This window comes from Bufo bufo, chromosome 6 (assembly GCF_905171765.1).
Source record: "Bufo bufo chromosome 6, aBufBuf1.1, whole genome shotgun sequence".
NCBI lineage: Eukaryota > Metazoa > Chordata > Amphibia > Anura > Bufonidae > Bufo > Bufo bufo.
The window spans coordinates 23,097,088-23,119,682 of record NC_053394.1 but is presented as its reverse complement, the minus strand read 5'-3'; the positions used below and the strand labels follow the sequence as shown (position 1 = coordinate 23,119,682).

The following is a 22,595-nucleotide window of genomic DNA, read 5'->3' as shown; positions in this document are numbered from 1 at the left end:
CCGAAAAGGCCCCACAAGCTCATCTTTGATGATACCAGCCCAAACCAGTACTCCACCTCCACCTTGCTGGCGTCTGAGTCGGACTGGAGCTCTCTGCCCTTTACCAATCCAGCCACGGGCCCATCCATCTGGCCCATCAAGACTCACTCTCATTTCATCAGTCCATAAAACCTTAGAAAAATCAGTCTTGAGATATTTCTTGGCCCAGTCTTGACGTTTCAGCTTGTGTGTCTTGTTCAGTGGTGGTCGTCTTTCAGCCTTTCTTACCTTGGCCATGTCTCTGAGTATTGCACACCTTGTGCTTTTGGGCACTCCAGTGATGTTGCAGCTCTGAAATATGGCCAAACTGGTGGAAAGTGGCATCTTGGCAGCTGCACGCTTGACTTTTCTCAGTTCATGGGCAGTTATTTTGCGCCTTGGTTTTTCCACACGCTTTTTGCGACCCTGTTGACTATTTTGAATGAAACGCTTGATTGTTCGATGATCATGCTTCAGAAGCTTTGCAATTTTAAGAGTGCTGCATCCCTCTGCAAGATATCTCACTATTTTTGACTTTTCTGAGCCTGTCAAGTCCTTCTTTTGATCCATTTTGCCAAAGGAAAGGAAGTTGCCTAATAATTATGCACACCTAATATAGGGTGTTGATGTCATTAGACCACACCCCTTCTCATTACAGAGATGCACATCACCTAATATGCTTAATTGGTAGTAGGCTTTCGAGCCTATACAGCTTGGAGTAAGACAACATGCATAAAGAGGATGATGTGGTCAAAATACTCATTTGCCTAATAATTCTGCACGCAGTGTATATGTAAGAACATATATACTGTAAAACTGTATCCAATAGTAATAGTTCGTCTTACAGAAGATTATAATTATTAAATATGTTTCAAAATGTTTCATGAGACGTTTCTTTTTAAAAAAAATCTATACAAAATCCTGACGTCTGGAGAAATTTGGGCTTCTTTCCCTCGGCCACCCTCGGCAGATCACAGTCTGCACACAGTTTGTTCAAGCAAGTAATAAAGTAATAAATAACTTATTAGATGAAAGAAAAACAATAGACCTGAGATGTGATGGGAGATTTACCTGGTCACTTGCCTTGATTATGATACACCCCAGTACTTTATGTGGACGATTTGGAAGGGAAGTGGGGGGGAGGGTTATACGACATAAATGCTGACTGAGAACTGGAAGGTTCATGTGAAGTCCGGACTGGAAGACAGAAGACTGGAAGTAAAGTGACACTCCTCCAGGGTGCTGACATCCAGAAGATTAAGATGACTTGTTCTATGAAGAATGACAGCCTCATAGGATTTCTTCTAGGTCTCGCCTTACTATCTTTTGTCCATGGATATATCAAGAGAGACATGTAAGTAGGTGACTGCGATGATGATGGGTGTCTCACCTAGCTATTAAGATCAAGAAATCCCTCTTGAAGAACTTTTCCTGTCCTACTGTTAAAAGTGCTCTCTCTCTCTCTCTCTCTCTCTATATATATATAGCCAATGCTGTTTATACAGTGGATATAAAAAGTCTACACACCCCTGTTAAAATGTCAGGTTTCTGTGATGTAAAAAAATGAGACAAAATCATTTCAGAACTTTTTCCACCTTTAATGTGACCTATAAACTGTACAACTCAATTGAAAAACAAACTGAAATCTTTTAGGTGGAGGGAAGAAAAAATATTAAAATAAAATAATATGGTTGCATAAGTGTGCACACCCTTAAACTAATACTTTGTTGGAGCCCCTTTTGATTTTATTACAGCACTCAGTCTTTTTGGGTATGAGTCTATCAGCATGGCACATTTTGACTTGGCAAGATTTGCCCACTCTTCTTTGCAAAAACACTCCAAATCTGTCAGATTGCGAGGGCATCTCCTGGGCACAGCCCTCTTCAGATCACCCCACAGAGTTTTAATTGGATTCAGGTCTGGGCTCTGGCTGGGCCATTCCAAAACTTTAATCTTCTTCTGGTGAAGCCATTCCTTTGTTGATTTGGATGTATGCTTTGGGTCGTTGTCATGCTGAAAGAGGAAGTTCCTCTTCATGTTCATCTTTCTAGCAGAAGCCTGAAGGTTTTGTGCCAATATTGACTGGTATTTGGAACTGTTCATAATTCCCTCTAGCTTAACTAAGGCCCCAGTTCCAGCTGAAGAAAAACAGCTCCTAGGCATGATGCTGCCACCACCATGCTTCACTGTCGGTATGGTGTTCTTTTGGTGATGTGCAGTGTTGTTTTTGCGCCAAACATATCTTTTGGAATTATGGCCAAAAAGTTCAACCTTGTTTTCATCAGACCGTAACACCTTTTCCCACATGCTTTTCAGAGACTTCAGATGTGTTTTTGCAGAATGTAGCCTGGCTTTGATGTTTTTCTTCGTAAGAAAAGGCTTTCGTCTTGCCACTCTACCCCATAGCCCAGACAATTGAAGAATACGGGAGATTGTTGTCACATGTACCACACAGCCAGTACTTGCCAGATATTCCTGCGGCTCCTTTAATGTTGCTGTAGGCCTCTTGGTCGCCTCCCAGACCAGTTTTCTTCTCGTCTTTTCATCAATTTTGGAGGGACGTCCAGTTCTTGGTAATTCACTGTTGTGCCATATTTTCTCCACTTGATGACGGTCTTCACTGTGTTCCATGGTAGATCTAATGCCTTGGAAATTATTTTGTAGCCTTCTCCTGACTGAGACCTTCTAACAATGAGATCCCTCTGATGCTTTGGAAGCTCTCTGTGGACCACGGCTTTTGCTGTGGGATGCGACTAAGAAAATTTCAGGAAAGACCAACTAGAGCGGCTGAACTTTATTTGGGGTTAATCAGAGGCACTTTAAATGATGGCCGGTGTATGCTGACTCCTATTTAACAGGATTGTGAATGTGATTGCTTAATTCTGAACACATCTACATGCCCAGTTATAAGAGGGTGTGCACACTTATGCAACCACATTATTTTAGTTTTTTTTGTTTTTTTCCCTCCACCTAAAAGATTTCAGTTTGTTTTTCAATTGAGTTGTACAGTTTATAGGTCACATTAAAGGTGGAAAAAGTTCTGAAATGATTTATCTTTGTCTCATTTTTTTACATCACAGAAACCTGACATTTTAACAGGGGTGTGTAGACTTTTTATATCCACTGTATCTCATAGTAACGAACCTCAGCTGCAAGAAGTTCTTGGTAAGTATACGTTTTCAGTCTGTGGATGTAAATAAGAATAATAGCTGTACAGATCGGATCCAGTACTTTTCACAGTTGAATCCAGTCTGGACAATCCTCCGTGAGCTAAAATCATCCTTTCTCCTGTCCAAAATTGCTACAATGTACTGTATCAGTCGGGAATCCAGACGGTATAGGTCACAGAAGATTGTTGCTTAAATTGGATTCAACTGTAGCAAACTCACTTGTGTGCACCACCAGGCTGCTATGCATTTTCCGTTTTTTTTATTGCAGTCACTGACAGCAAGCAGAGTATTGGTAACGGTGCGGTACATTTATGACCCGATCATTCGACTTTTTCTACTTGAGTGTTAATATGTTCACCTTTCTGTTCTAGAAATTATATGCTGCTAATCCCAGCTACGCTGCACTATCCTTCCATAGAGAAAGCCTGCCTGCTGCTGGATGGGGACCTTTACAAGTGGGGTTTTATTGTGACTGTGACCTTGGAGGTTCAAGAGCAAAACCTTAATTTGTGTAAAAAACCCCCCAAAACTGGTTTTCACTGTTGTTACTTTACGGTGAGTGAAGGAGTCACTGTGTACATACAATACTTATCCTGTACTGATCCTGAGTTACATCCTGTATTATACTCCAGAGCTGCACTCACTATTCTGCTGGTGCAGTCACTGTGTACATACATTACTTATCCTGTACTGATCCTGAGTTACATCCTGTATTATACCCCAGAGCTGCACTCACTATTCTGCTGGTGCAGTCACTGTGTGCATACATTACTTATCATGTACTGATCCTGAGTTACATCCTGTATTATGCTCCAGAGCTGCACTCACTATTCTGCTGGTGCAGTCACTGTGTACATTACATTACTTATCCTGTACTGATCCTGAGTTACATCCTGTATTATACTCCAGAGCTGCACTCACTATTCTGCTGGTGCAGTCACTGTGTACATACATTACATTACTTATCCTGTACTGATCCTGAGTTACATCCTGTATTATACTCCAGAGCTGCACTCACTATTCTGCTGGTGCAGTCACTGTGTACATACATTACTTATCCTGTACTGATCCTGAGTTACATCCTGTATTATACTCCAGAGCTGCACTCACTATTCTGCTGGTGGAGTCACTATGTAACAAAATGAAATGGGGTGTATTGGGTATATGTCCTTATTAGCACTAGATAAATATATGTTTGAAAAGGACGCTAAAACAAAATAACAAATTCTTTATTATAATGTACAGGTAAAATAAAGGGGTGTCTACCCACACTGCATAAAGCAGCTGAATGAAACAATCAGACGTCACTGAATTGTGGGACCAAACAAACTCCTAACACCACTGGTAGAGGGGTATGTGTATGTAAGCAGTATGATAGGCGAGTCCCACAAACTAAACCCACCAACACTAGGGGGCATACCACCACAAGGTCATATGTCTGAGCCTAAGTGGGGTACTGAACAACCGCATAACTGGTACCAAAATATAGCGCCAGATATCGCCTTGTTTACAGTGGATGCAGCGCGCATAACATCCACTGCACTGAACAAAATAGGGTGCGGGACTGAGGCAAAGGTGAGAACCGTTGAGTTTGACTGGTGGGCCAAAACCACCGACTCATCTGCCGCAGTCCTATGTAGTCTATGCTCAACGCGTTTCCGTGCACAAAGTGCACTTCATCAGGAGCAAAATGCACCGTAACTTAAGCCCAAAGCCTCTGAAGCGGCTCGCAAAACGCCGAAATTAAAAGGGTAAAACCCCGCCCTGCCAGACACACCCCCGCATTGACAGCCAATCCGGCCAGAAGGCGTGGTTAGAAATCAACCATTGGCTAACAGGCGGGCGGAGCAACGTCAGGGAAAGCGCTATGTGCCGCAGTGTAAAGGGAACTTCAAGGCGGCTCTGTATGAACATACCATCGGAGTATCAATATATAAGGTATTATAAGTGGAACGGGATAAAGGAAAATGAGCGAATGTTGACACAATACAAGACGGTTGGGAGCTAAATGGAGTCAAAGGATAGTGACAATTGATGATAATTAACGCAATAGATGTATAATAGGCCAAGTGCATACTCCTATAAATGGCACAATTTATATTCACTGGATGCATTTGGCCATATTATTACCAAGGTGTTCAGGAAACCCACGGCCACTAGCAACTTGTTAAAATGGGAGAGTGGGCACCCTTTGGCTCTCAAAAGAGGGATCCCGAAGGGACAATATTTAAGGGTGAGAAGGAATTGTTCTCAATTAGGTGATTTTAAGGTGTCTGCGCAAGATCTACAACAGAGATTCCGACGACGTGGTTATCCACAGCGATTCCTGAGACAGGCGTATCAACAGTCACTTAGCGCTAAAAGGGATCTTTTGCTGTCCCCTAAAAATAGGGAGGTCGGTGACAACACTGTCCGAATTATTGGCACCTACGACAGTGCACATGAGGCTGTACGTCTAGTCCTCATTGATCATTACGACATGCTTAAATCTGATCCAGAAGTTGGGAATATGATTCCATCCAGACCATCTATCACCTATCGACGCAGCAACAATTTACGAGACCTGTCGACACATAGTCTATATCAAAGTCCAAAACAACAGTCCTGGTTGCGTAGTTCCCTTACAGGGACATTCCCCTGTGGATCTTGCAAGTTTTGTGGCTTTATAGACAAGACCAAAAGTTTTGCCAACAGCACATCAGACAAAACCTATTTTATTAGGTCATTTTTCAACTGCAAGTCAGTGGGTGGGATTTATTTGATGACATACGTTTGTGGCCTCAAATATGTCGGCAAAACCATTAGGGAGCTCAGATGACGCATAGATGAGCACGTTTCAGACATTACGAATTTGAAAGACACCCCTATTGCACGTCATGTGTCTGATAAGTTTCAGGGGATTGATTCCGTGAAAATATCATCAAGGGGCGGTGATTGTGACCGTATCCTTTTGCAGAAAGAGGCGCAATGGATTTTTTCTTTAAATACCATTAAACCATCTGGCCCCGATGATGCCATCTCATTTGTGCCATTTATAGGAGTATGCACTTGGCCTATTATACATCTATTGCGTTAATTATCATCAATTGTCACTATCCTTTGACTCCATTTAGCTCCCAACCGTCTTGTATTGTGTCAACATTCGCTCATTTTCCTTTATCCTGTTCCACTTATAATACCTTATATATTGATACTCCGATGGTATGTTCATACAGAGCCGCCTTGAAGTTCCCTTTACACTGCGGCACATAGCGCTTTCCCTGACGTTGCTCTGCCCGCCTGTTAGCCAATGGTTGATTCCTAACCACGCCTTCTGGCCGGATTGGCTGTCAGTGCGGGGGTGTGTCCGGCGGGGCGGGGTTTTACCCTTTTAATTTCGGCGTTTTGCGAGCCGCTTCGCGGCCATTACAGCGCCAATTTAGTTGCACACCAGCACGCTGCCCCTCAATCTAGAGGTGGACGGCTTAGGCAGGGTTGTACAGTCGTGGCCAAAAGTTTTGAGAATTACATAAATATTGGAAATTGGAAAAGTTGCTGCTTAAGTTTTTATAATAGCAATTTGCATATACTCCAGAATGTTATGAAGAGTGATCAGATGAATTGCATAGTCCTTCTTTGCCATGAAAATTAACTTAATCCCAAAAAAACCTTTCCACTGCATTTCATTGCTGTCATTAAAGGACCCGCTGAGATCATTTCAGTAATCGTCTTGTTAACTCAGGTGAGAATGTTGACGAGCACAAGTCTGGAGATCATTATGTCAGGCTGATTGGGTTAAAATGGCAGACTTGACATGTTAAAAGAAGGGTGATGCTTGAAATCATTGTTCTTCCATTGTTAACCATGGTGACCTGCAAAGAAACGCGTGCAGCCATCATTGTGTTGCATAAAAATGGCTTCACAGTCAAGGATATTGTGGCTACTAAGATTGCACCTCAATCAACAATTTATAGGATCATCAAACTTCAAGTAAAGAGGTTCAATTCTTGTTAAGAAGGCTTCAGGGCGTCCAAGAAAGTCCAGCAAGTGCCAGGATCGTCTCCTAAAGAGGATTCAGCTGCGGGATCGGAGTGCCACCAGTGCAGAGCTTGCTCAGGAATGGCAGCAGGCAGGTGTGAGCGCATCTGCACGCACAGTGAGGCAAAGACTTTTGGAAGATGGCCTGGTGTCAAGAAAGGCAGCAAAGAAGCCACTTCTCTGCAAAAAAAACATCAAGGACAGATTGATCTTCTGCAGAAAGTTTGGTGAATGGACTGCTGAGGACTGGGGCAAAGTCATATTCTCCGATGAAGCCTCTTTCCGATTGTTTGGGGCATCTGGAAAAATACTTGTCCGGAGAAGAAAAGGTGAGCGCTACCATCAGTCCTGTGTCATGCCAACAGTAAAGCATCCTGAGACCATTCATGTGTGGGGTTGCTTCTCATCCAAGGGAGTGGGCTCACTCACAATTTTGCCCAAAAACACAGCCATGAATAAAGAATGGTACTAAAACACCCTCCAACAGCAACTTCTTCCAACAATCCAACAACAGTTTGGTGAAGAACAATGCATTTTCCAGCACGATGGAGCACCGTGCCATAAGGCAAAAGTGATAACTAAGTGGCTCGGGGACCAAAACGTTGACATTTTGGGTCCATGGCCTGGAAACTCCCCAGATCTTAATCCCATTGAGAACTTGTGGTCAATCCTCAAGAGGCGGGTGGACAAACAAAAACCCACTAATTCTGACAAACTCCAAGAAGTGATTATGAAAGAATGGGTTGATATCAGTCAGGAATTGGCCCAGAAGTTGATTGAGAGCATGCCCAGTCGGACTGCAGAGGTCCTGAAAAAGAAGGGCCAACACTGCAAATACTGACTCTTTGCATAAATGTCATGTAATTGTCGATATAAGCCTTTGAAACGTATCAAGTGCCTGTAATTATATTTCACTACATCACAGAAACAACTGAAACAAAGATCTAAAAGCAGTTTAGCAGCAAACTTTGTGAAAACTAATATTTGTGACATTCTCAAAACTTTTGGCCACGACTGTAGGTTCCAGTGATTACGCCGTGCCTTACACTGGAGGAATTCGGTCACAGGCAGGTCACCCTACATCTGTCCTTCCTTTTAGCCTCAAGTGAACACCTTACATCAGAGGCTTTGGGCTTAAGTTACGGTGCATTTTGCTCCTGATGAAGTGCACTTTGTCCACGGAAACGCGTTGAGCATAGACTACATAGGACTGCGGCAGATGAGTCGGTGGTTTTGGCCCACCAGTCAAACTCAACGGTTCTCACCTTTGCCTCAGTCCCGCACCCTATTTTGTTCAGTGCAGTGGATGTTATGCGCGCTGCCATCCACTGTAAACAAGGCGATATCTGGCGCTATATTTTGGTACCAGTTATGCGGTTGTTCAGTACCCCACTTAGGCTCAGACATATGACCTTGTGGTGGTATGCCCCCTAGTGTTGGAAGGTTTAGTTTGTGGGACTCGCCTATCATACTGCTTACATACACATACCCCTCTACCAGTGGTGTTAGGAGTTTGTTTGGTCCCACAATTCAGTGACGTCTGATTGTTTCATTCAGCTGCTATATGCAGTGTGGGTAGACACCCCTTTATTTTACCTGTACATTATAATAAAGAATTTGTTATTTTGTTTTAGTGTCCTTTTCAAACATATATTTATGGAGTCACTGTGTACATAAATTACATTACTTATCCTGTAATGACCCTGAGTTACATCCTGTATTATACTCCAGAGCTGCACTCACTATTCTGCTGGTGGAGTCACTGTGTACATACATTACTTATTATCCTGTACTGATCCTGAGTTACATCCTGTATTATACTCCAGAGCTGCACTCACTATTCTGCTGGTGGAGTCACTGTGTACATACATTACTTATCCTGTACTGATCCTGAGTTACATCCTGTATTATACTCCAGAGCTGCACTCACTATTCTGCTGGTGCAGTCACTGTGTACATACATTACTTATCCTGTACTGATCCTGAGTTACATCCTGTATTATACTCCAGAGCTGCACTCACTATTCTGCTGGTGCAGTCACTGTGTACATACATTACTTATCCTGTACTGATCCTGAGTTACATCCTGTATTATACTCCAGAGCTGCACTCACTATTCTGCTGGTGGAGTCACTGTGTACATACATTACTTATCCTGTACTGATCCTGAGTTACATCCTGTATTATACTCCAGAGCTGCACTCACTATTCTGCTGGTGCAGTCACTGTGTACATATACATTACATTACTTATCCTGTACTGATCGTAATTACATCCTGTATTATACTCCAGAGCTGCACTCACTATTCTGCTGGTGGAGTCACTGTGTACATACATTACATTACTTATCCTGTACTGATCGTAATTACATCCTGTATTATACTCCAGAGCTGCACTCACTATTCTGCTGGTGGAGTCACTGTGTACATACATCACCTATCCTGTACTGATCCCGAGTTACATCCTGTTATACCTCAGAGCTGCACTCACTATTCTGCTGGTGCAGTCACTGTGTACATACATTACTTATCCTGTACTGATCCTGAGTTACATCCTGTATTATACTCCAGAGCTGCACTCACTATTCTGCTGGTGGAGTCACTGTGTACATACATTACATTACTTATCCTGTACTGATCGTAATTACATCCTGTATTATACTCCAGAGCTGCACTCACTATTCTGCTGGTGCAGTCACTGTGTACATACATTACTTATTATCCTGTACTGATCCTGAGTTACATCCTGTATTATACTCCAGAGCTGCACTCACTATTCTGCTGGTGGAGTCACTGTGTACATACATTACTTATCCTGTACTGATCCTGAGTTACATCCTGTATTATACTCCAGAGCTGCACTCACTATTCTGCTGGTGCAGTCACTGTGTACATACATTACTTATCCTGTACTGATCCGGAGTTACATCCTGTATTATACTCCAGAGCTGCACTCACTATTCTGCTGGTGCAGTCACTGTGTACATACATTACTTATCCTGTACTGATCCTGAGTTACATCCTGTATTATACTCCAGAGCTGCACTCACTATTCTGCTGGTGGAGTCACTGTGTACATACATTACTTATCCTGTACTGATCCTGAGTTACATCCTGTATTATACTCCAGAGCTGCACTCACTATTCTGCTGGTGCAGTCACTGTGTACATATACATTACATTACTTATCCTGTACTGATCGTAATTACATCCTGTATTATACTCCAGAGCTGCACTCACTATTCTGCTGGTGGAGTCACTGTGTACATACATTACATTACTTATCCTGTACTGATCGTAATTACATCCTGTAATATACTCCAGAGCTGCACTCACTATTCTGCTGGTGGAGTCACTGTGTACATACATCACCTATCCTGTACTGATCCCGAGTTACATCCTGTTATACCTCAGAGCTGCACTCACTATTCTGCTGGTGCAGTCACTGTGTACATACATTACTTATCCTGTACTGATCCTGAGTTACATCCTGTATTATACTCCAGAGCTGCACTCACTATTCTGCTGGTGGAGTCACTGTGTACATATACATTACATTACTTATCCTGTACTGATCGTAATTACATCCTGTATTATACTCCAGAGCTGCACTCACTATTCTGCTGGTGCAGTCACTGTGTACATACATTACTTATTATCCTGTACTGATCCTGAGTTACATCCTGTATTATACTCCAGAGCTGCACTCACTATTCTGCTGGTGGAGTCACTGTGTACATACATTACTTATCCTGTACTGATCCTGAGTTACATCCTGTATTATACTCCAGAGCTGCACTCACTATTCTGCTGGTGCAGTCACTGTGTACATACATTACTTATCCTGTACTGATCCTGAGTTACATCCTGTATTATACTCCAGAGCTGCACTCACTATTCTGCTGGTGCAGTCACTGTGTACATACATTACTTATCCTGTACTGATCCTGAGTTACATCCTGTATTATACTCCAGAGCTGCACTCACTATTCTGCTGGTGGAGTCACTGTGTACATACATTACTTATCCTGTACTGATCCTGAGTTACATCCTGTATTATACTCCAGAGCTGCACTCACTATTCTGCTGGTGCAGTCACTGTGTACATATACATTACATTACTTATCCTGTACTGATCGTAATTACATCCTGTATTATACTCCAGAGCTGCACTCACTATTCTGCTGGTGGAGTCACTGTGTACATACATTACATTACTTATCCTGTACTGATCGTAATTACATCCTGTAATATACTCCAGAGCTGCACTCACTATTCTGCTGGTGGAGTCACTGTGTACATACATCACCTATCCTGTACTGATCCCGAGTTACATCCTGTTATACCTCAGAGCTGCACTCACTATTCTGCTGGTGCAGTCACTGTGTACATACATTACTTATCCTGTACTGATCCTGAGTTACATCCTGTATTATACTCCAGAGCTGCACTCACTATTCTGCTGGTGGAGTCACTGTGTACATATACATTACATTACTTATCCTGTACTGATCGTAATTACATCCTGTATTATACTCCAGAGCTGCACTCACTATTCTGCTGGTGGAGTCACTGTGTACATACATTACATTACTTATCCTGTACTGATCCTGAGTTACATCCTGTATTATACTCCAGAGCTGCACTCACTATTCTGCTGGTGGAGTCACTGTGTACATACATTACATTACTTATCCTGTACTGATCGTAATTACATCCTGTATTATACTCCAGAGCTGCACTCACTATTCTCTTGCTTACACTTTCCAGAACACACATAGCACCCACTTACTTTCTCAGTGTAGTTTATTTTAGTCTTTGTTGGCAATTTACATATTCAGAATGAAACATAGAAACATAGAATGTGTCGGTAGATAAGAACCATTTGGCCCATCTAGTCTGCCCAATATACTGAATACTATGGATAGCCCCCGGCCCTATCTTATATGAAGGATGGCCTTATGCCTATCCCATGCATGCTTAAACTCCTTCACTGTATTTGCAGCTACCACTTCTGCAGGAAGGCTATTCCATGCATCCACTACTCTCTCAGTAACTATACTGAACATCCCAATATCTTTTATGATTCCTTGTATATATTTGAATATATTTTATGTAATATAATGCAGTCTCTTTAAAAGGTGTCTGCTACTTTGCTTACTCTCACATGACTAAAGGTACATTTAGTGCCCTCTTTAGGGTTGATCCTCATGTAGGACCATCCTTAGCTGCATAAGGCATTTAGAGTTGTGAACATGGTCATTCCCCTCCCCTACCCTATCTAGGTATGGGTTATTAGAAGGTCTTCTAATGGAGACACATTCAATAGGTCCTATCTTAATGCTTTATAAAGGGTTTGACCTGGACTTGCTGATTAGTCACCTCTAGGTGGCCGCAGAGATGAAAGAGGAAAACATTTTAGTGGACATTCCTTTTTAAGTAAGACTCAACGGCATAATATAAACCAAGAAGACCGAAGTCCAAATTCCATAGTGATGTTTGTGTCCTGTGTCCCTCACCCCTAGGTTCCTGCCCCAAGTGATGGCACCTCTGAAGTTGGTATAGTGAAAATCGAAGCTCAAGGCAATGTCAATTTTGTGGACAGTAAAAAGGTGTTGATCTTGAGAGTACCTCTTGGAGTTGTGATTCAGACGGATAAACCAAGTTACCGCCCAAGTGATACTGGTAATGTGGGGATCACAAGGGGGGGGGGGTGCGTTCTATGAAACACATGAAACACGTAACTTTTGTCTTCCTATTATTTTTCAGTGAAATTCCGCATTGTGACGTTGGATGAGAACTTTGTGTGCGCAAAGATGAAGGTATTGTGAACTTGCAAGATGACTTGGAACGTGTGTCTTTGTCTTTAAATGAAAGATAGTTTCTGTCATGGAAGGGACTTGATTTCACGATTTGGAACATTCCCTGCAGGTGCATAACTATGGGGGAGGCTGTCAGTGTATGTGCCCCAAGGTCAGAGTACCAGGAAGAGGGGCTCTTACAAGACATCTTTCTTGACCAGCATTGAGCTAGGGCAAAGATGAAGGAAAACCTCCCTAGGTCTCAGCTCTTTTCCCCAGTTCTAGAAAACGTGAGTCCTGGAGATGCCCAACTTCAGTGAGGAAAGTGACCACCAAGATATCATGAAATGGAGACTGAAGTTAGAAATGATGGAGGCTCCTAATTTATCATTCTCTCCTTCTTCCTCTCCTAATCTGGCCACACACTTTAGACTGAGCATGAATGGCATGATGAGGGAAAGCTGCTGCTCCCTATTGGGGCAACTTATGTCTCCTGAGAACAAGAGGACCTGGCATGCTCAAAGCCAACGTGACAATTCTCTCTAGTGATAACTGCTGTTGGGGGAGAGTTGAGAAAACATTGTACACGTTAGATGGTTGGCTGGTCCTGCTGATATCAGAAGGTTTGGCCAACATTAATTTGATGTATCATAAGACGCACCAGTACTACACTGACTGCAATGGTTTATGCCATCAATGTCAGATACGTGTGGGTCCCACCTATGGGACCTATGGGACCCGCTCCTGTCTTCAGAAAGGGTCCCCGAAGTGAAAAGGAGTAAGTCACATAGCTGTTAATGGAGAGCGCACTGCACATGCACTGCCACCTCTCCATTCACCGATATGGCATGGCAGGAAAAAATCGAAACTCCACTATGGGGGAATGTGGGGAGGAGGGGATGATTCTAAATATGTCAATCAATATAAGGGGAATACCCCTTTAACACCAAGCAAAATCAAAACCTGCCCCTCTTAAAACTACACCCCTTCCTGATACCTCCCTTAAAGGGGTTGGCCCATCTCATACATTTTTGGCATATCGCTAGGACATGCCACCAATGTCTGATAGTTGCGACTCCCACCTCTGGTACCTGCACCTATCTCTAGAACGGAGCTCGCAAGGTGATGGAGAGCGAACTGCGCATGAGTACCTGCCCTCCATTCATTTCTATGGGAGTGTTGAAAATGGCACAATGGGACCTGCACCTGTCAGACATTGGTGACATATCCTAGCAATATTCCACCAATATCTGAGATGGGCCAAACCATTTAAGCATGGAGAAAACTGCATTGTAAAATCTCCTGCTTCTTTTGGTGGATTACTACAAGACCTTCTGTGATGGAGTTTGCATACGTACGTCCCTGCAGATAAAAAGTTAAACATTGAGGGGAAAAATTAACCCCTTCACGACCTCTGCCATACATGTACGCAGTAAGTCGTGTCTTTAAACATGGCGCCCGCTGCACATAGCCGTTTAAAACAGCAGAGACCCGTGGCACATGTATGCGATCAGCCTTATAGCTGATTGCATCCATTTCCCCCCCTCAGATGCCGTGGTCAAATGTGAGCACGGCATCTGAGCAGTCCGGAAGCAGAAGCCGTGCCCTCCTGTGTCGGGAACAGCGTTCCCCGGCTGAGATCGAGGAACCTGTTACACGACACTAATAGCCCAAAGCCTCAAGCAGGCTTAGGCAGCTATTAGAGGAATATACCAATACAGGCTACTAGGTGGCAGCACTGTATTGTTATATTGAAAATGAAGTGTTCACTGACGGCTATATAGCTATCAATGAACACAACGAGCAATCTAATGATTGCCAGTTATAGTCACCCAGGGTGACTTAAAGGGCTTCTGTCACCCCACTAAAGTGATTTTTTTTTTTTGGGCTAGTTAAATTAGTTATATAGCGATATATTAAAATATAATAGTGTTCCTTACTTTGATCCAGCAGTTTAGTCAAAAAACGAAGTTTTATCATATGCAAATTCGGTCTCTACCAGCAAGTAGGGCGTCTACTTGCTGGTAGCTGCTGCAGAAATCCACCCCCTCCTCTTGTTGATTGACAGGGCCAGCCGGGATCTCCTCCTCCGGCCAGCCCTGTCGGCATTTCAAAAATCGTGCGCCCGTGTTGAATCTGCGCAGGCGCTCTGAGATGAGGAGGCTCGTCTCCTCAGAACTCCCTCAGTGCGCCTGCGCCGATGACGTCTTCTATTTCGATGATGTCATCGGCGCAGGCGCACTGAGGGAGCTCTGATGAGACGAACCTCCTCATCTCAGAGCGCCTGCGCAGATTCAACACGCGCGCGCGATTTTTGAAATGCCGACAGGGCTGGCCGGAGGAGCAGATCCCGGCTGGCCCTGTCAATCAACAAGAGGAGGGGGCGGATTTCTGCAGCAGCTACCAGCAAGTAGCCGCCCTACTTGCTGGTAGAGACCGAATTTGCATATGATAAAATTTCGTTTTTTGACTAAACTGCTGGATCAAAGAAAGGAACACTATTATATTTTAATATATCGCTATATAACTAATTTAACTAGCCCAAAAAAAAATAATCACTTTAGTGGGGTGACAGAAGCCCTTTAAGAAAAAGTAAAAAAAATATGTTTTAAAAATATTAAAAAAAATATATAAAAAATATAAAAGTTCAAATCACCCCCCTTTCCTTAATATAAAAATACTTAACCAATAAAAAAATATAAATAATGGGCATCGCCGCCTGCGAAAATGCCCATACAATTAAAATATAACAATATTAATGCCATACGACAAATGGTGTAACGGGAAAAAAATTAAACAGCCAATTTGCCATTTTTTGTCACTTCAATTCCCCAAGAATTTTTTTTATAAAAAGTGATCAAAAAGTCACACACACTTCAAAATGGTATCAGTGAAAAGTACAGATCGCCCTGCAAAAAATGAGCCCTCACACAGCTCCGTAGACATAACTACAAAAAAGTGTGGTGAAGGTAGTGAGTTCAAATCCCGCCAGAAACTTTTCAGAAATAGAGGCTAAATTAGATTTAAATACAGTGGGTGTCCCCAAGCACTGACTCCATATATGGACATAGCTATATATGGAGTCAGAGCAGGACTCCTAAGCCGAACTAGAGTCCTGACACCATCCCCTTTTCGGAGCAGGGGGTGCCTGGTTTAATGCTCGGATTCTCCCATTGACTTCCATTGTGCTTGGGTGCTCTGTAGAGCACCCGAATATCGGGAAGTGTTCTACTCGAGCACAAGAGCACTTTGGTGCTCGATCAACACTACTAATTTCCCCGTTAACTAAGAACATTGGTTTTAAAGGGTTTGGAGAGTCACTACTTGTTAGGCTACTTTCACACTGGCGTTTCTGGGTCCGCTTGTGAGATCCGTTTCAGGGCTCTCACAAGCGGCCCAAAACGGATCATTTCAGCCCCAATGCATTCTGAATAGATAAGGATCCGTTCAGAATGCATCAGTTTGGCTGTGTTTGGTCTCTGTTGCCTTTTTTAGGCGGTCACTAAAACGCAGCTTGCAGCGTTTTGGTGTCTGCCTGACTATGCATAGCCAAACGCATCCGTCCTGACTTACAATGTAAGTCAATGGGCACGGATCCGTTTTTCACTGACACAATATGGTGCATTTGAAAACGGATCCGTCCCCCATTGACTTTCAATGTAAGTCAAGACGGATCCGTTTTGACTTAGACTTTTTTTGGAATTAATAATGAAAACGGATCCGTTCTAAACAGATACAAGCGTTTGCATTATCGGTGCGGATCCGTCTGTGCAGATACAAGACGGATCCGCTCCGAACGCGAGTGTGAAAGTAGCCTTAGAAGTGTCCTTTGAAAATAAATTCTTCACAAATTGTCCCTCAGCTGGAACCTCCAGTGATCATCTGGCAGTAAGGGTCGAATTTCCCAAAGCACCACATCAGGAGAAATGAAGTATTACATAGCGTCCATTCACAATAATGAGTTGTCTGTGTTGTACAGATCAGGAATCGTCTTCCAGAATGAGGGACACTCTGTCTGGCCTAGAGATGAGGATCCTGAACCAAGGACCATTCTCTAGTGACTCAGAATTCTCTGAAAAGAGATAATAAAAAAGGTTAACTAACCTGGGCTACCATTTCTAGTTCTGCTATATTTTAGTGTTTCCCAACTTGATCCCCAGATAGTTAAAATATTTGGAGACCTAGTCTAGAAGGCAAAGTTGGCTTCTAGATACAACGGCAAAATTGGCTGCACAGGACCAAACATTTCTCTCAATTCCATAAATTGAGGTTTTTGTTGTGTAGGTGGGCGCCAAACAACACTTTTGATTCATAATATAATGGTTTATCAAACTCGTTATAAAATCACAAAACATCATAATTTAATGTGTCCCTTTCATCTTTTACAGTACAACGTTGTGGAGATGAAGGTGAGTTCTGGTACCCCTGAATGATATGGAAAGAAAGGATTCTTGTCTTGATGGTGGATGCAAGTTTAAGATGGGCGAAAGGCATTTCGACCTTACCAGGACATATAATAATTACTGTAGGTTCTGTTTCTTTAAGTTGGATGACATGCCATTGTAAGGTTTAAGTAATGGAGTAATGGGGTTCTGTGGTTAGGAGCTAGCAGTAACCTGCAGCATAGGTAATATAGCCGGTTGAGAAAGTAGAGTTGGGGTAGGAGGTACTTCTGATCAATATGGCACTGGGGAATAATAGGCCAAGCTTCCATGCTTGATGTGAGTTTACTTGTTAGACCCAGTTAATGGAGTCTGGGGGCTCATGTATATTGACTGGGGGCTGTTCTCCCACAGCAGAGCTAAGTATTCAGGCAGGAGTGAATAGTCATCCTGTTCTTGAGCAACTCTTGAGTAAAAGGGTCTGCAGCAAAGTGGTGCTGGACATACCCGGAGAAGATCTGCCACAGTGTGTCAGGTCCACCATGTGAGGAATGGAGTATTGCATGACCGAGTATGGTCCAAAACTTTAGCGAGGCGGACAGAGAAATAACAAAAAAGAATAAACAGCAGGTGGTGCTATACAGATACATTGTATTTAATAACTCAGTGGCTCTACTAAAGTTTTAATTACATGCATCTACAAAAGTATTCAGATCCAGGTGGTGGTTTGAAAACTGCAGAATATTTTTCATGGGACAACCCCTTTAACTGCTGCAAGATTTCCTCACTGTTTTTTTTCCAATGGATGGCATTGCGCCCCGGTGAGTTTGTGGCAGGCCTGTACATTTTTGCCTAACACAAACGGTACCAGCCTTAGAGGTGTCTCTGGAATGGAGGGCACCATAAATGTCCTGGTATTCGAGGCTGTTGACTCGCACAAATCTTAATATTAACTACTATGTATAGCAGTATTATTGTTACAAACCAGCGGGTGTGAACTTACTGGGCCACGTGTCCTACCTCCTCTAAGGGCATTGTCTAAGTGAACCCCTCAATCTTCACAGCACCCCTGATGATTGGGATAGACTTTCCTGAGGGGAACTCCAGGTCGCTACCTCTTGAGGAGGATAGGCACACGAGGAAGCTGGTCCAGGTGGACCAGGAGGTACCTGGGAAAGGTACCAGAGGTACAGGCATTGTCAGCAGGCTAAGTCGTAACCAGGAGCAACAGTGCAGGACCGAAGGATGAGGCAGAGGCGAAGTCAGACAGTCAATATGTCAGGGCAGGTGGCACAGGTCAGGCAATCTGGGTCAGCACAGGAGAGTCAAGGCAAGCAGGCAGGGATCAAACAGGTAGCAGGAGGTACCTGGGAAAAGTACCAGAGGTACAGGCATTGTCAGAAGGCTGAGTCGTAACCAGGAACAACCATGCAGGACCGAAGGATGAGGCAGAGGCAAAGTCAGAAAGGCAATAGGTCACGGCAGGCAGCACAGGTACAGGTCAGGCAATCTGGGTCAGCAACAGGAGAGTCAAGGCAAGCAGGCAGGGATCAAACAGGTAGCAGAGTCCAGGAATACAAGTACGAGTCAGGAACACAAGCGAATATCAGGAACCTTAGCAGGACACAAGGACCTTGACACTGAGGCATTTGGGAAGGGGCTGAGCCACTTATATATGTGCAGGAGGGCTAGAATTGGTTGGCGAGGTCACATGATCCAACCCATAAAACACAGGAAGTGACGCGCGCCGGCCCTTAAGAAAATGCTGCGGGAAACAAACTGCAAACATGCTATGGCCAGGGCTCAAAGGAAACACTGGCAGTAGATCACCGCTGAAAACGGCGCTCGGGACCGTGGCGGTAAGCAGAGGAACAGCAGCTCACAGCAGCCGCTGTTACAGTACATCCCCTCTTCTTGAGTCCACGACGAGACAGAAACCTTTTTATCTAATTTGGAGCATGAATGTTCTCTTCTGGTTCCCAAGACCTCTCCTCAGGACCAAAGCCCTTCCAATCCACAAGATAGTAGGTCTTCTTGCCACACTTCTTGATGTCCAGAATGTCTTTGACCTCAAATATCTCGCCAGAATCTTCAGATACCGGAGTTGGAGTGGAAGGAGCCGTTGAGAAGTGATTAAGAAATACTGGTTTTAGTAAGGACACATGGAAGGCATTAGGAATACGCAGAGAGAGAGAGGCAGACGTAACTTATATGTTACTTCGTTGATCTTCCTCAATACTTCAAAGGGTCCAAGGAACCCAGGAGCAAACTTGAAACTGGGAACCCTTAACCGGATGTTTTTAGAGGAGAGCCATACCTTATCTCCAGACGAGAACTGAGGCGGTTTTCTTCTCTTCTCTGCATTCGTTTTCATACGAGTCACCGGTTTGTTGATGCAGTCCTTGGTGTCATGCCATATCTTTTAAAAATCCCTAAAAGAGGAATCCGCAGCTGGTACCCCAGAAGATGTAGGAACAGGGAGAGGAGTACGAGGGTGTTGTCCATAAATGACAAAGAATGGAGAGGATCTCACTAGAGTGGTAGTTATAGGAGAATTCAGCCCAAGGTAGCAATTGTCGTGTTGGGCTGAAACAAAATGCCAGAGATAGTTCTCTAATATTTGATTGACTCATTCTACTTGCCCGTTGGTCTGGGGATGATAACTGGAAGAGAAGTCCAGCTCAATTTCGAGCAGCCGGCAAAAACCTCTCCAGAGCTTAGAGGTAAACTGGACTCCGTGATCGGAAACAATATGCCAAGGTAGACAATGCAAGCCGAATATGTGTCTTATGAACAGTTTAGCAAGCCAAAGGCAGTCCAGCCAGAGGAACGAAGTGCGCCATCTTGGAGAACCGGTCCACGACCACCAAGATAGCTGTACATCCGGCAGAAGAGGCAGACATATAATCACGCACATCCTCTGACAGTGTGGGCCACCAGTAGTGGCAAGACAAAAGTTCTGTGATCTTGCGGATCCCTGGATGACCAGCCAGTTTGGAGTTGTGCCCCCAAGCTAGAATACGTTTTTTCTTGGCAGATGGCACGAATGTCTTCCCGGGAGGGAAATCTTTTACCAGGACAGAAGCCACTGTGATCAAGCGAGCAGGATCTACAATGTACTGGGGCTCCTCCTGCTGGTCGTAGAAGTCAAATGACAGAGACAGAGCATCCGTCTTGATGTTCTTCTCGGCCGGGCGAAAGTGAAGCTCAGAATCAAAACGGGAGAAGAAGAGTGCCCATCAGGCTTGACGAGGGTTCAGACGCTGGATCATCTGCAGATAAGTAAGGTTCTTGTGGTCGGTGAAGATTATCACTGGATGCTGGGCCCCCTCCAATAGATAACGCCACTCAAGGCAAGTTTTATGGCCAGAAGCTCTCTGTCTCCTATACAGTAATTCCTCTCAGCAGGGGAGAAGAGCTTGGAGAAAAATTCACATGTATACATCTTGCCCTTGGAACCTTTCTGTAGTAAAACAGCACTGGCTCCTATGGAGGAGGCGTTCACTTCTAAAAAGAATTGGCAGGAGACATCGGGATGATGCAGAACAGATGCAGAAGAAAGGAATCTCTTTAATTGGATGAAGGCGGCCTCCGCCTCAGGAGTCCAGACTCTGACATTCACCCCTTACTTAGTAACAGAGGAGATCGGAGATGTAAGAGAAGAAAAATTCAGGATGAACTGACAATAGAAATGAGCAAATCCATGGAAGCGCTGTATAGCACGAAGATCCTGTGGGCGGGACCAGTTCATTACTGCATTAAATTTTTCACGATCCATCTGCAACCCGGCATCCGAGATTATGCATCCGAGGAACGGTACGGTAGATTTTTCAAAGATGCATTTCTCGAGTTTGGCATAAAGTCGATTCTCTCTCAACCGCTGTAAAACCAAACGTACATGCTTCCGGTGAGTGGTCAAATCTGGACAATAGATCAGTATATTGTCCAGGTACCCTATCACGCAGACATAGAGCAGATCCCGGAAGGTATCGTTTACCAACTCCTGGAATACCGCGAGAGCATTGCACAGACTGAAGGGCATGACGAGATACTCGAAGTGTCCATCACGAGTGTTGAAAGCAGTCTTCCACTCATCGCCCTTTCGAATGCGGATAAGGTCGTATGCACCGCGCAGGTGGAATTTTGTGAAGACCTTAGCTCCCCGGATCCCGTCAAAGAGTTTGGAGATTAGCGGAAGAGGGTATCGATTCTTGACTGTGACCTTATTCAGACCTTGTTAGTCGATACAGGGCTGTAAGGATCCATCTTTTTTCTGCACAAAGAAGAACCCGGCACCAGCTGGTGAAGTAGATTTCTGGATAAACCTCCTCTCGATATTCTCCTTGATGTAATCAGACATCGCTTGGGTTTCAGGAAGTGAGAAAGGGTAGACTCGACCACGAGGAGAAGTGGCACCAGGCAGAAGGTCAATCGGATAATCATAAGGATGATTAGGAGGCAGGGTCTTGGCCTCTTTCTTACTGAAGACATCCGCAAAACTGCCATACTGCTGCGGAAGTCCAGCAGGTCTACAAGTACAGTAGACGAGGAAGCAGGTCGGACCTCTGATAAGCAGGTGGACTGGCAGGATGATCCCCAATGCAGATTCTGACCAGAGTGCCTGTCCAGAACTGGAGTGTGCTGACGCAGCCAGGTAAGACCAAGGATAACCGGATTCACGGACACTGGCAGCACATAGAAGGAGATCATCTCTCAATGCAGAACACCTATTTGCAACTTAAGGGGCATAGTAACAGAAAGCACAGGTTCAGGAAGTGTGAGTCCATTTACAGAAGCCACTGACTTTCTAGATGGATGGTAGGATGCCTGTACTGAGAGCTTGCTGAATGAAGTTACCGGCTGACCCAGAGTCCAAGAATGCATGCACAGACAGTGTGACTCCCTTGTGAGAGAGAGTCACCGGAACTGAAAGTTTCAAAGAGGACTTCTCCTTGTCTAGGACCACCCTTTCTAACTGACCCTAGACATTGGCGTTTCCCGGCTTCTGTGGACAATTACGCACAAAGTGGGCCTTGCCGCCACAATACAGACACAGGTTCTCTGCTTTACGGGGTAAACGTTTCTGGTCAAACAATCGAAGGCGCTCTATTTGCCTGGGCTCATCAGATGGGATGACACTAGAGGAAGAACCGGCCTCTAGAAGGATGGAGCCAAAAGGGGTGGTCTTCTGGTGCCAGCGACCTGCCT

At 44.1% G+C, this 22,595-nt stretch overlaps 1 protein-coding gene across 1 annotated transcript in view; it reads left to right on the top strand.

The window, feature by feature from the left end:
- Window positions 1-1,248: 1,248 nt before the first annotated feature.
- Window positions 1,249-22,595, top strand: part of LOC121005467 (alpha-2-macroglobulin-like protein 1) — a 288,965-nt gene continuing 267,618 nt past the window's right edge. Inside the window, exons 1-5 of the mRNA XM_040438235.1 lie at window positions 1,249-1,372; window positions 3,560-3,743; window positions 12,730-12,889; window positions 12,974-13,026; window positions 17,394-17,414. Coding sequence (XP_040294169.1) covers window positions 1,281-1,372; window positions 3,560-3,743; window positions 12,730-12,889; window positions 12,974-13,026; window positions 17,394-17,414 — 510 coding nt within the window. The 5' untranslated portion in view covers window positions 1,249-1,280. The remainder of the gene's footprint in view (window positions 1,373-3,559; window positions 3,744-12,729; window positions 12,890-12,973; window positions 13,027-17,393; window positions 17,415-22,595) is intronic.